At 43.1% G+C, this 14299-nt stretch overlaps 1 protein-coding gene across 2 annotated transcripts in view; it reads right to left on the bottom strand.

Annotated features, from left to right (window-relative positions):
* ANKFN1 (ankyrin repeat and fibronectin type III domain containing 1) overlaps nucleotides 1-14299 on the bottom strand; it is a 222155-nt gene that overhangs the window by 43012 nt on the left and 164844 nt on the right. For both annotated transcript variants that reach the window (XM_065563524.1, XM_042841026.2), the window contains exons 7-8: nucleotides 7877-7974; nucleotides 4250-4340 (exon numbers count right to left, since the gene is read on the bottom strand). In XM_065563524.1, the coding sequence (XP_065419596.1) occupies nucleotides 4250-4340; nucleotides 7877-7974 (189 nt within the window). The remainder of the gene's footprint in view (nucleotides 1-4249; nucleotides 4341-7876; nucleotides 7975-14299) is intronic.

The raw sequence follows: 14299 nt of genomic DNA, 5'->3' as shown, positions 1-14299 counted from the left end.
AAAAAACCCACCCACCCTGGTTTCACAAATAAAAGCGTGTCCTTGGCCTGTCAGTGCATCAACAGATTCCTTCTTCTCTTAGTGGGCACGGAAGACATGTGCCACCAACTAACTGCTCACTTGCTGAACATACAGTACCAATTTAAGTTGAGAGTGACTTATTCCTTTTCAGAGACTCAACCTGCTAGAGACCTAAATGTACTTTGGCCTTGACTTGCTACAGTGATAACAAGCCCCACATACGGGTGGATGTGGTGGACAGTGGCTACTCCTATAGTCTGTGAGCTATTGCAACAGCTGTAGAGAAGTATCCTTTATGTTAGATATTCTGGTGGACGCCAAAAGCGATAAAGAGTCCTGTGGCACCTTAAAGACTAACAGATGTATTGGAGCATAAGCTTTCATCTGACGAAGTGGGCATTCACCCACGAAAGTTTATGCTCCAATGCATCTGTTAGTCTTTAAGGTGCCACAGGACTCTTTGTTGCTTTTTACAGATCCAGCTACCCCTCTGATACTTGACGCCAAAAGCGATAACTTTTGTAGGTCAACACTGGGAGGTCAATTCTCAGCTATATTCAGTATCTACTGGGTGCAGGTGTGTGGGGAGACACATAGGAACCATTTGCCGCTCACGGATCTAGGGGCTGGCTGGAGGCTGGTTCTGCAGGCTGGTGTCATTTAGACCAGATCAGCTTGGTATGGCCCTCAGAGGGGCATCTGCCAGCTGGGGATCACCAGAGCATAGCAGCATTCTGGTCACACCCCTTTTATTGCCCAAGTTTGCCTCAGGTACATTCAGTGGACCTGCGGGTGGGGAAGGGGTTAGAAGCCAGCACTCAATGAGTCCCCCATGCCAGGGGAATCTCCAGCCAGGAAGATTAATTGACTTTTCAATCCCTTGGTGCCTTGGGCCTGGAGTGGGATTCAAGTTTGAACCCTGGATCTTTAATTCCACTAACACAGTGATTCTTAGCGACCAGTCCATGGACCGGTGCCAGTCCCTGAGATCTCCCTGGCACAGGCAGCAAGCCGGTCTCTGGGATCAAAAAGGTTGAGAAACAATGCACTAGCATATTTTTCTGGCGGTCCCTATAGACAGTTTTATAGAGTGTTAAAGAGTCTAAGGTTAGTTTATAGCTTAGGGCCGAATGCTGCTCGGTTACACCAGCATCATTCCAGGGGCACACTGTTCTTGCCGAGCACTTGCTTCGCTAGTTTTCAAACCCAATGGTCAGGGCAGTCCCCTGGATAAAGACCTTCTCACTAGAATAAGTTCTGCAGACGGTCACTGGCCCAATGAATAAATAGCATGCTGCATTTCAAGCTGAAATTCTGACGTTAACATTACCTCATAAAAAGAGTTTAAACTTAGGCGATAAGAGTCTCCCTCAAGCTTGAGTGTGTGTCATTGAGGATACTTAACAATGAAAATACTGCATAATGGCCAGCTAGACAATGGGATCTGGGTCTGCTTAATACTCCAGTGTTCACTGATGAAGAAAACATACACGTATGGTCTTGTTGAAACATTGTGCTTTACCACACAGGGACCGTGAGTAAATTTCCATATGTATCATGCCTGCCTCTTCTAAAAATAATGCGGCAGCCTGTCATGAGTGCCCCATGTGCAGCCTTGGCACCGTTGTTATAGAAGGCATAGCCTAGGAGGAGGCAGAGGAAAGGTGGCTTTACTTGGCCTGGATTCTCAGCTGCTGTGGGGACAAAGTGGCCTTAATTCTTACTTACCTGGGGCTGCCTATGACTGCTCTTCAACTTTGTGTCCCTGCAGCACCAAGCATTATGAGCACTTCCTTTCCCACCCGTGATCCTCCAGACCAACACGGTCCACAAGGAAAGCCACTGTACATTTGCTTATATCAACCCTCAGCTGCTCCTAAACTGGGGACATTCGCTCCCAGGCCACTGTAGCACCATAATGCTGCCAGAGTGGCATAGGCAGGCTACAGCAAGGGTCACAAGAACATAAGAACGGCCGTACCGGGTCAGACCAAAGGTCCATCTAGCTCAGTATCCTGTTTACCGACAGTGACCAATGCCAGGTGCCCCAGAGGGAGTGGACCTAACAGGCAATGATCAAGTGATCTCTCTCCTGCCATCCATCTCCATCCTCTGACAAACAGAGGCTAGGGACACCATTCCTTACCCATCCTGGCTAATAGCCATTAATGGACTTAACCACCTTGAATTTACCCAGCTCTCTTTTAAAGGTTTTGGTTAAGGTTGGTCAAAAATTGTCCATCAAAACGTCTTTCGACAGAAAATTGGGTTTTTGACAAAAGGAAAAGTTTTGTGGAATGTCCCTGCTCTCCTCGAAAATGTTTGTTTGTTTGTCGGAAAACTGAAAAAGCCAATCACAAACATTTTCACTTGAAAACCATTTTGGGGGGGGGGGGGAGGGAGGAGGAGAAGGAAGTTTTCAATAAAAAAAATAAATTCAGGTTCTTTTAGATGCAAAGTCTTAACTTTCTGCAGGAAAATAAACCCCATTTTCTGACCAGCCCTTGTTTGGGTTCAATAGCACCTGATGGAAAGCCCACTGAAGTCTGTGACAAGACTTCATTTGACTTCCATTGGCTTTGGATCAGGCCCTTCTTGCAGAGTATTTTCAAAAGATTGAACAAGAATACAAAGAAAGAGGCACTGTCAGAAGGGTGAGGCAATACAATATTTCCAGAATAATACCTCAATCCAATACAGGGCTGCAGTGTAAAATGCCACTTTTGTTTTGTCTGGGATCCCCTGCTCTGTGGGGCGTATTCTGTTGACTGACACTGAAGGCTTGTCTCCACTTACCAGTGGATCCATGCTGCAGCGATCAATCCACCGGGGGTCGATTTAGCGGGTCTAGTGAAGTCGCTCTCCCGTCGACTCCAGTACTCCACCGGAACGAGAAGCATAAGGTAAGTCGACGGGAGAGTTTCTCCCATCGACCCAGTACAGTGTAGACACTGCTATAAGTTGGCCTAAGGTACGTTGACTCCAGCTACGTTATTCACGTAGGGAATTGTCTCTTTTACAGGAACTTAGGGCAGGTCTACACTACAGGTTTAGGTTGACCTAAGTTACGCAACTCCAGCTATGTGAATGTACAGTGGCTTCTTTAGGGGGCATGGAATTTTAAGGTTACAGGAACCAAATTCTGCTCTGTTATACTGGTGTAATTCAGAGTAAGTCAGCAGAATCACTCCAAAGTAACAGTGATCAGAAGTTTGTCCCAGAACTGTACTACACCAAACATAGAGGATTTTGTTAGAGTAACTCTGGATTTATATTGGTGTAAATGAGAGCAGAATTTGGTCCAGGATAAGACTGTAGTACTATAACAGCCTCAATTACCCAAACTCCACTTCCCACAACTCTCAGATAGGTAGTGTCAGTCCAGCTTCCTTTATGTTCTCACATTACCATTCCAGCTTATTAACTCGTTACATTAGCCTAATAAAAGAAAGTGCGAATGCAATAAAATGAAAACCTTCCCCACACTAATCAATACAAGGGAAGCTGTAACGTGCCTAGCCAATTCAGCAGTGAGTACTAATCCAGGAAAAGTGACTAACAATAGGATACCATTAGGATAAATTAAAAAATTGCAAAAGTCCAATTATGGTCCCAGTGGAGTTTCAGCAAACCCACCATGATTTTTAAAAGGAAGGAGGGTTTCAGTCATGTGGAACATTTTAACTACTACTTAACTACTACTGTGAACATGCATGCACATACGTATCTCTACTTATATGAGCAGTCCATTGACTTTAATGAGAATTAATACCCCTCAGAATCTTAAAGGATTGGACCCACAATGTTTGCAATGCACGGGGCAGAATTGTTTGCGCCATCAATGTTTTCCTGATGGTAGTTCAGATTCAGACTATGATCTGCTCTTTTCCTTACATTATAGAAAATTCAATAAGACAGAAGCTTATTAATTGACATAAGGATCAAAATCCTACCCCTCTTGCATATATGTGTGCAGGATCAGGTCCTAAATAGACAACCTGCTGACAAAGAACTGGAAAAAGTGTGGAAGTGGTAACAGTGCAGGACAATTAAAATATATATAAATTCTTTCCAGGATTTTTTTTGTTTGAAGTTATATTTTATTTATTTCATTCCTGGGTGACTTGCCCATTTTATTATTTGACCCCAATGGGTCAAATTCGCTTTAAAAACAAAAAGACCTCGATAAAGTAGCTTTAATAAATCAATCATGGTGATCTTAACCTACTAGAAGGAGAAGCACAGGCAGGAGTGGTAGTCTGTGAAGGTCCCCATCCCTTCATGTTGTATGCTGACACACGAGCGTGATAACTTTGGCCCTGAAAATGCATTGAAATGGAAACAGAAGGGTATTAAACATTTCATTTATAAATATTAACGGTAATACTCTGTACTTTGCTTCTTCAGTGCCTCATACAAACATCAACTAATGAACCCTTATCATAGTGACTTTTAAAATTACTTATAGCCAGTTCATACCCTAACTCATACCTAATAGGGCCACTGAACTCAATAACTGGTGGAGAGACGTTAAATGACTTGCCCAGGGTTATACAGCGAGTCAGTGGGAAAGTGGTGAAATCAGCGAGATTAGTATGTACATACTGCTCACTCCAAAGGTTGTAGAATCAGGGCCTATGAAAATCTATAATGAAGTAATGAGTACAGTTTTAGGGGTTTTTTGTTTGTTTGTTTGTCTCCTAGCAGTAGAGTAATCCCTATGACTGGAGTCAATAGAAATCTGCTTTGTTTAAATACTAAAAAGTTTACCCAAAGCTTATCTAACTGTCCATTCTCTTTGGTCTAAAAAACTGGGCTGGAGCTGTCATGAGAACAGGTGTTTTTGCTAGCATTACAGCACTTCCCATTCTAGTTAGGTTGGAAAAACTGCAGAAATAGCCTCCCTTCATGGTATTTTGGTCCTTCTCCTCTGGTCCTGAAGGAACCCAGGAAGCACTGAGGCTGGCAAAGGTGAAACACAAACTAAATGTTAAAAACTTTTCTGAAATTGAAAATAGGTTCTGGTTCAGTTCAAAGATGATTGATTCCTTACTAATCCAATCTATTTTGCCCATTGCTTGTCTACATGGCATCACAATCTGGACTATGGGGGTGTGAACTGTACAGTGCTCTAACGTGTTGCGCTGTAAGTGCTCCATGTAGACCTTGCTGGCACAAAATTAAAAGATATCTAGCTCACACTGATGTACAGTAGAACCTCAGAGTTACGAACACCAGAGTTATGAACTGACTGGTCAACCACACACCTCATTTGGAACCAGAAGTATGCAACCAGGCAGCAGTAGAGACAAACAAGCAAATACAGTACAGTATTTTGTTAAACGTAAACAACTAAAAAATAAAATAAAGGGAAAGCAGCAGTTTTCTTCTGCATAGTAAAGTTTGAAAGCTGTTTTAAGTCAAGGTTCAATTGTAAACTTTTAAAAGAACAACTAGAACATTTTGTTCAAAGTTATGAACATTTCAGAGTTAAGGACAACCTCCATTCCCGAGATGTTCATAACTTTGAGGTTCTACTGTAGTCCTGTTTCAAACAGGATTACATGAATGTGTACAAGGTACCTTTTAGTTCACACTGGCGGGGTCAACCTGGAACAGTTAGACCGTGACACGTTAGAGCGCTCTACAATTCATACCTCTGTAGTCCAGACTCTGGCGATGTGTAGACAAGCCCTAGCAATATAACTAAGGCTGAGGTTCTGATATCCTTACTCACATTGGAGAGTACCTTATTTCACAAGGAATCCCTCGGGCCTGATTCTCATTTGCATTAAGTTGTCCTTACGCCGCTCTGACAATGGTAACAGGCCTCAGTGTAAATAAGAATCAGGCCTGCTGACTTCAGTGGGTGCATAAGGGTGGCAGACTCCAGTCCTTAGGACCCAGTCCTGCGTATAGTGTTTAGTCTCACTAATGCCACAGTGATAAGAGCTACTTCCAGCACTATGTGTTGGCAGGACCAGGACGGTAACTCCTGTGTTCTAATCACTAGACAATGTTCCCACACCCAGAGTCACCTTCTTCCAAACCTACTACCCACGGTGCTTTGACCAGAATATCATGAGGGACTGGAAGACATAGTTCAAAGATCTCCCCCAAATCCCTGAGTTAATGGACCACAATGGGTCCAAAAGAGACATTACAATCTATCAACGATAGCATAGGGAGACCCTTGACATTAATGGACAGCTCCCCAGTCATGCATCACAGCCTGCGTGCCAATGCAGACAGAAGCGTCTAGACACCTAACACTGCTCCCATTGAAGTCAGTTGGAGCTTTACCGTTGATTTGAATGAGACTAGAGATAGGCCAGTGATGAGTGCTTCTCGAAAATCCTGCCCTTCACTTAAAGATACGGCATTCTGGGCAAAGAGTGTGAGTGTAGACAGTGTGCAGTTGGCTCTGCTGTTAACACATGCCCCTGAAAGTGACTATGCAAGCTGAGGAGGTTTTATGTTGAGTAAAGGTACTTTGGATTGCTGATAACATAACACAAATGCAGGAAATATATACGATGGCCCGGCAGCCTGGAAAAGTTTCAAATCAAAGCTCTTCAGACTGAAACAATGCCTGTTCTATTCTGGCTGGGAGGTTTTTATATTGTGCCCATCACTTTACTCTTTGCCGTGTCTACACTACAATCAGACATGTGACTGCTGCAGGGGTGGGTATCCGTGGGCAAGCTTTGACGTAGCTAGCATGAGTAGGGTGACCAGATGTCCCGATTTTATAGGGACAGTCCTGATTTTTGGGTCTTTTTCTTATATAGGCTCCTATTACCCCCAACCTCCTGTCCTGATTTTTCACACTTGCTGTCTGGTCACTCTAAGCGTGAATAGCAATAGCAGCGAAGCTACAGCAGCTAGCTACCTAAGTAAGTGCCCTCGGGGGGGTGGGGGGGGCGGAAGGGGCTCGTACAGCCCGGGTTGAAGCCTGTGGTGCTGCAGCCTCATTGCTAGCTTAGAGTTAGCTCGGGTATGCCTACATGGGCTGCAATCATAGCTCCAACTGCAGGGTAGACATACCCCCAGACATACACATTTGAGAATTTTAACCCAAGTGGACAGTCAGATCTCTAACACCCGTGCTTCAGGGCACTGGCCTGGGGGTTTTGGAATAAACTTGCTTTTCTCCCTGCTGTTATTTTGTCTTCAGGGCCTGATTCAATCTCTAGTGAAGACTCTCATTGACTTCAGTGTGTGCTGGATCAAGCCCCAAGTGAATGGTTCCAGCGTAAATATTTGTGTGAAGTTTGAACAAGGTTTGTTCCCTGCAAGCATTTGCAAAACACAAAATTTGCTTGCACAAATGTTCACAAAAAGCCTGCAGAGAAGGGTTACAAACATATGGTTCAAGTTAGCTTGCTTAAAAATCCAAGTGAATATTCATGAGAGATTTTCTCTGTCATTGACCCAGTTCTTATCTGTATGAAAATACACGTCTTCTTAAAAGACTGCAAGCAGTGACTTTGTTCCTGAATGAGGGAGAGGAGATAGAATTGTTATTTTATCCGACAGACATGGAGTCAGGATTGGATCTCTCAGGAGCCTTTGATCTGCACTAAGATTATCCTGTGATCCAGAGAGCAGCGGCTTTCATTCCAATCTTTTCTGATCTCCCCATAACATGACAATTTACAAAACAGTTCCTGCTGTCTGTCTATTCCTTTGTGACTTTCAGATTATGGATACCAGACATATTATGCTTAATAACTGGCAGTTGTTGTCAGAGGAATGGCACTCTGCTGTTCTTGCCAAGAGGCCCGGATGCAAATGTCACAGCCCGTGTACCATTTGGGGAGTTTAAGATCTAAATTAATGATTTGGCATTTACCATTCTGAGGCCTGTGATGGTGCATCTCAAAGACTGAAGATTGTCCATGATTATTTCCCCAGCCAAAACAGAAAAGTCTTCAGAACAGCTCCATTCCACTAGAAAATAAATAACAAGGGGGAAATGTAATCAGATTTCAGTGTCAGGTAAAGAAAGAGAGGCAGTTTAGCACCTGGGAAATTAACTAGCCTTCTTTTTCTTCTCCCCGCCACCTCCCATTTTCCTATTAGCTCTTCCATCGGACTATAGCGAGACAAAATAATGATGTTTCACAACACTGTGAACAGAAATTGGCTGTGGTTTGTGTGTCTCTCAATAACAAAAAATAGCTCAAAAGCTTTTCATAAAAGTACATTTAAAATGTTTTGGCATGCAAGTTATATTCAGTGAGCATTTGCTCTCATTTAAGCAACTTCCTTTTAAAGAAAAAGCAGCAGCAGGAAAAATATATTGTGTGGAGGACTTTGGTCTGCAAACACAATGAAGCAAGCCTATAAATCAAAATCAATATAAAGCCCCTGATCTTGCAGATGGATTTGCATGGGTGGACCCTTGTGCCTATGCAGAGCCCCAGGGAATCAGTGAAGTTTCACACTAGTGCCAAGCTCTGATCATAGATTCCGAAACCGGAAGGGATCATGGTGATCATCTAGTCTGACCTCCTTTGTAGCACAGGCCACAGAACTTGCCCTAATAATTCCTAGTGTAGATCTTTTAGAAAAAAACATCCAATCTTGATTTAAAAAATGGGCAGTGATGGAGAATCCACCCTGATCCTTGGTAAATTGTTCCAATGGTTAATTTCCCTCACTGTTAAAAATGTACATGTTATTTACAGTTTCAATTTTTCTAGCTTCAGTTTCCGACTTTCGGATTGTGTTATTCCTTTGCCTGCTGGATGGAAGAGCCCATTACGAAATATTTGTTTCCCAAATAGGTATGTATAAACTGTGATCCAGTCACCCCTTAACAGTCTCTTTGGTAAGATAAACAGGTTGAGCTCCTTGAGTCTTTAGTGGTTCTCCATCTTTTCTCATTTGCAGACCCCTAAAAATTTCAAATGACCCCTTTGAAAATGTTGAATGGAGGCGCAGACCCCTTTGGAAATCTATTGTCTGTATATATATGAATTCTGACCAGTCAGTTTTCAGTCTAAATCTTTTTCGGACCCCTTACACATAGTCCACAGACCCCGAGGAGTCAGCGGATCATCATAGGTTGAGAACCACTGGTCTATCACAAGAAGCCACGTTGTCCAACTCTTTAATCATTCTTGCGGCTCTTCTCTGGAGCCTCTCCAATTTATCAACATCCTTCTTGAATTGCCAATCCCAGAACCGGATCGTATTCCAGCAGCAGTGAGACTGGTGCCAAATATTCTACTCCCCTATTTATGTATCCAAGGATCACAATATCCCTTTTGGCTATAGAGTCCCACCGGGAGCTCATGTTCAGTCATTGCATGCCAGGATAGAGTAAATATGGCCTACATATTATAACACATCATGTAGCTCTTACTGCAGGAGCCAGCCCACAGAGGATTGTTACCCCTTTTTTGGCCCAGAAGTTGGCCTGAGTGGCTAATAAAACTTTGGGTTCTTGCAGGTTGTTCCAGTTAGGAGGAGAAATGGGATGGGGCCAGATACCCCTGATGCAATCTTGTTTATTTACAAAGAATGTACAAAGTCCTGTTTCCCTGAACACAGGAGGAATCAAAGAGGAGATAATTTCTTGGCCTATAGCCCCAGAACTCTTTTAGCCAGCACCACACTGTGCTTGTTTATGCTGCGTGTGTAGCTTTCTTCTCTCTCTCTCTCTCCCTCCCACCAGCCCACCCAAAATAATATCCAGTGAAACCCTCTGTACATGTAGTACTAATTCCTGGGTCAACTCGCAAACATATTTGTTTTAGGAGTGGCCTTTAAAAAGGAGCAGCAGCTATCTTAAAGGATGGGTTGGAGTTGCAACCACCAGCTTCAATGATGTTTTGCCCAACCCACAACAGAATTATCCTCTCTGGGCCTGAGTCAAAGCTCACTGAGGTCAATAGGAGTCTTTCTATTGACTTCAGAGGACATAGGACCAGATCTGTACTCCTCATCAGATTGTGTTACATAATCACAGAAGTCACACAGAGCCATGAGGAATTACTAAGCAGTAGCCCACTATGAAAATGAATCAACTGATGCTTTATTGACATATACTTTGCAATTGAAGGGGCTTATCCTGCAGGCTTAAGCAGATGCCGGGGTATCTTTACTCATGTAAGTGTTCCCATTAACTTATAAGACGTACTCATGAGTGAAAGATTTACAGGATCAGTCCCACTGCCATCAATCTCCCCCCTCCATTCCTTGCAAAAATGAATGAGAACATAAAAATAAGATAAAATAGAGTGATGCAGACAAGTTAAATCATTTTTAAAATGAGCACAAGCAAGTGGGGAAGTATGACTGCTGACAGGAAAATAGCCTATTTTTTAAAAAAATTATACTCTAGCAATGGCAGGTACCAGGGGTATAGTTAAGGGCCAGTTACTGTTGGAGACTCACACATCTGGGATTTAATAGTTGTCCACTTCAAAAACGCAGCAGACTCAAACTTGTGGACAAGCTGTCATCCTGGACATCTATTTCAACAGACCCTCACGATCTCATTACAGGTTAGAGATCAGCTTCTTCGCTCAGTTATGCTGATGTAAGTGTGGAGAAACTCCATTTGTTTTCTGCATTTACACCAATGTAACCGAGAGAAGAAGTTGCTCCAAAGACTTCTGCATTTTAGACCCTCAAAATTCCCCAGAGCGGTTACTATTTTCAGAGGTTTAATTGTTATCAGCTTTAGTTTTTAAGATCAAGCGCTAGATAAAAATCTATTTAGAGCATGCGATTCTCATACAGATCACTGGTAAAGCTGAGTCTGCCCTATTTGGAAAAAAGAAAACAATATTTCACAATATTTTCTGCTCAGCAATTAATTTCCATATTTCTGCAGGGTTGCCAGAACAAGAGGCTCATGCCACCTTTCCCTTCTCTTCTCCTTCCATCCCCCATGCTCAGCATTCCCTCTCTCTCTGACAGTGCTGTGTGATCTTAGACAATATATGCTATGTTCTGAAACACTTTAACATTCACTGCTAAGTAAACACTGTTGTTCTTGATTTTGTCCATTTGCCTCTGGCTTTTTTCAGGACACATTTCCCTAGAGTTCCATAGAGTTTTAACTACCTATCTACCGCCGGCTTTAATGGGAGTCACGGGGCTATCTCCATCCGCCTCTATGAACATGTAGAGATTGTTACTGTAAGATGTTGGAGGGTTTTTGGTGTGTGGAGGGTTTAATTATAGCAGTGCCTGTAAGTGCCATTATACTTGATGGCCTGTCAGAGTTTCCATTGTAAACCATGATTTTCAGGGTTTTATAACTCAGCTGTATTAAATCACTTGGAACTGAAGTCTGGTATGCACGCTGCTAGCATGGACACGTTCCCTTACTGCAGTAGGGTACATCGGAGAAGCCAGTCCTAAGCTGCTGAGCATCTAACAAACGGGCTTTCCGTCATTTCAGATGCCCTTTTTCTTCTCCCGGCTCCAGGTAAAACAAGATGGTGTCATTTAGGGCCAGATTCTGTGGAACAGCACTTTGCTGCACTCAGACCAATGGGACTAGAGGCAGAGTAAGGTACTTCTCAGCATGAGAAACGGTGTGTGTCCTGTGTCTGTAAGACAATGCTCGAAGCTCTGAGAGAGCAGAGACTATGGGGGCTTTAAGCCACCTCTGGGCCTTTCCAATCCTAGGCTGTTTTGGGGATTGGAGAGACCCTGGGCATAAATTACACAGCCCAAGAGGACCGTCTAAACTATGGCAGCCGCCGCAGGAAGCCCCAAGGGCTGTAGCGCTACCAGAAATCTCTGCCTCGCTGCATGCTGCAGCCCTGTCCTAGCACGTCCCTCCTACCCCAGCACATCCCCTGCTTCAGGGCTTACAGGGGAGTCCTTGGAAGGCAGCATTACGTCTATCTTCACCAGTGCTTGGGCCAGGAGAAACCCTCCTTCAGTGGGAACCAGGGCTTTTCGGGTCTCTTTACACTGCTCTGCCCGGTTTACCCAGCATGAAGGGTTTGGAGCAGGGGTGAAAATCTCAACTAGCTTCAGAACTTGGTCCTTAATACAATGAAAGCCCTCCAAGTAAGGAGTGTGGCCCCGATTTTCATTGACACTAAGGCTCCTTGACACCATCTGTAATTTATGCCCATTTTAAGGCCCCTAATAAACTGCCAGGGAGGTGTAAAAAGGCCTTAGTTCAAATGAGAATAAGCTCCTGTGTCTTTGTATGTATTCGGACAGCAGCTAACATAATGGGGCCGCATTTCTGCTTGAGACCTCTGGATGCTAATACAGTTATATAATAACAACAATGGCTAATGGCTTGTAGAAGGATACCTCAAAAAAGAGACAGAGCGCCTCATTATGAGTGCACAAGAGTAGACCTTAAGGACTAATTACATTCAAAACAAAATTAACCAAACAGAACTGCTCCCCGAACTGCGGAATGTGTTCTGAAAAGGAAGCGACAGTGGAGCATCTGTTGAGGAGGCACTCCATACATGCTCCACAGTCTCTTCCTTTTCAGAAGAGCCTGGGTAGGAGGCAATATGTGAACAGACACAATGAGGTCGCCCAGTCTGTACTGCCGCCTCTATGGCAAGTACGGATTTAAATGCAGCCTGCGGTATTATGACCACCAAATTGAAAGCGCTCTAGAGAATGAAGAAGCGAAGATTTTATGGGATCTGGCAATTGTCACAGACCCAACAGTGCATGCAAACAGGCTGGATATAGTTGTTGCAGAAAAGATGATAAATAAGACCATGTTAATTGAGAGTGCCATACCAGCAGACAGAAACACAAAAAAGAAACAAGAAGAGAAGATGGTGAAGTCTGAAGAACTCTGCTATGTAATGGAACGGTTATGGACAACAAGAACAAAGATGATCCAGTGATTACTGGAGCACTTGGAGCAACCTGGAAGGCTATGAATGAGCTGCTCAAAGACATGTTAAGTGTGCAAGACATCACCATCAGTGACCTCCTGCAGACAGTGCTCTTAGGCACCGGAAGAACTTAAAGGAAAGTCAAAGGAGAATGAGTGCATCTGAGCACCCAAAATGCTGGAATTCTGTAGAGGAGTGAACAAAACTCCCGACTACGCAATCATACAGAGTAGGGCTGTCAAGCGATTAAAAAAATTAATCGCGATTAATCGCGCTGTTAAACAATAATAGAACACCATTTATTTAAAACTTTGTGGGTGTTTTCTACAGTTTCAAATATATTGATTTCAATTACAACACAGAATACGAAGTGTACAGTGCTCACTTTATATTTATTTTCGATTACAAATATTTGCACTGTAAAAAAATAATATGTTTCAATTCACCTAATACAAGTCCTGTAGTGCAATCTCTTTATCATGAAAGTTGAACTTACAAATGTAGAATTATGTACAAAAAACCCTGCATTCAAAAATAAAGCAATGGAAAACTTTAGAGCCTACAAGTCCAATCAGTCCTATTTTTTGTTCAGCCAATCGCCCAGATAACAAGTTTGTTTACATTTGCAGAAGATAATGCTGCCTGCTTCTTGTTTACAATGTCACCTGAAAGTGAGAACAGGCTTTTGCATGGCACTGTTGTAGCCGGTGTCGCAAGATATTTACATCCAGATGCGCTAAAGATTCATATGTCCTTTCATGCTTCAACCACCTTTCCAGGGGACATAAGTCCATGCTGATGACGGGTTCTGCTTGGTAACGATCCAAAGCAGTGTGGACTGATGCATGGTCATTTTCATCATGAGTCAGATGACACCAGCAGAAGGTTGATTTTCCTTTTTGGTGATTCAGGTTCTGTAGTTTCTGCATCAGCGTGTTGCTCTTTTAAGACTTCTGAAAGCAGGCTCCACACCTCGTCCTCTCAAATTTTTGAAGGCACTTCAGATTCTTAAACCTTGGGTTGAGTGCTGTAGCTATCTTTAGAAATTCCACATTGGTACCTTCTTTGCATTTTGTCAAATTTGCAGTAAAAGTGTTCTTAAAACAACCAACATGTGCTGGGTCATCATCTGAGGCTGCTATAACATGAAATACAGGGCAGAATGTGGGTAAAACAGAGCAGGAGATATACAATTCTACCCAAAGAGTTTAGTCATAAATTTAATTAACACACTATTTTTTTATCGAACGTCATCAGCATGGAAGCATGTCCTCGGTAATGGTAGCCAAAGTATGAAAAGGCATATGAATCTTCAGCGCATCTGGCACGTAAATATCTTGTGCCGCCGGCTACAACAGTGCCATGTGAATGCCTGTTCTCACTTTCAGGTGACATTGTAATTAAGAAGTGGGCAGCTTTATCTCCCATAA

This window comes from Chrysemys picta, chromosome 12 (assembly GCF_011386835.1).
Source record: "Chrysemys picta bellii isolate R12L10 chromosome 12, ASM1138683v2, whole genome shotgun sequence".
Taxonomy (NCBI): domain Eukaryota; kingdom Metazoa; phylum Chordata; order Testudines; family Emydidae; genus Chrysemys; species Chrysemys picta.
This window is presented reverse-complemented; position numbering and strand designations above follow the sequence as displayed.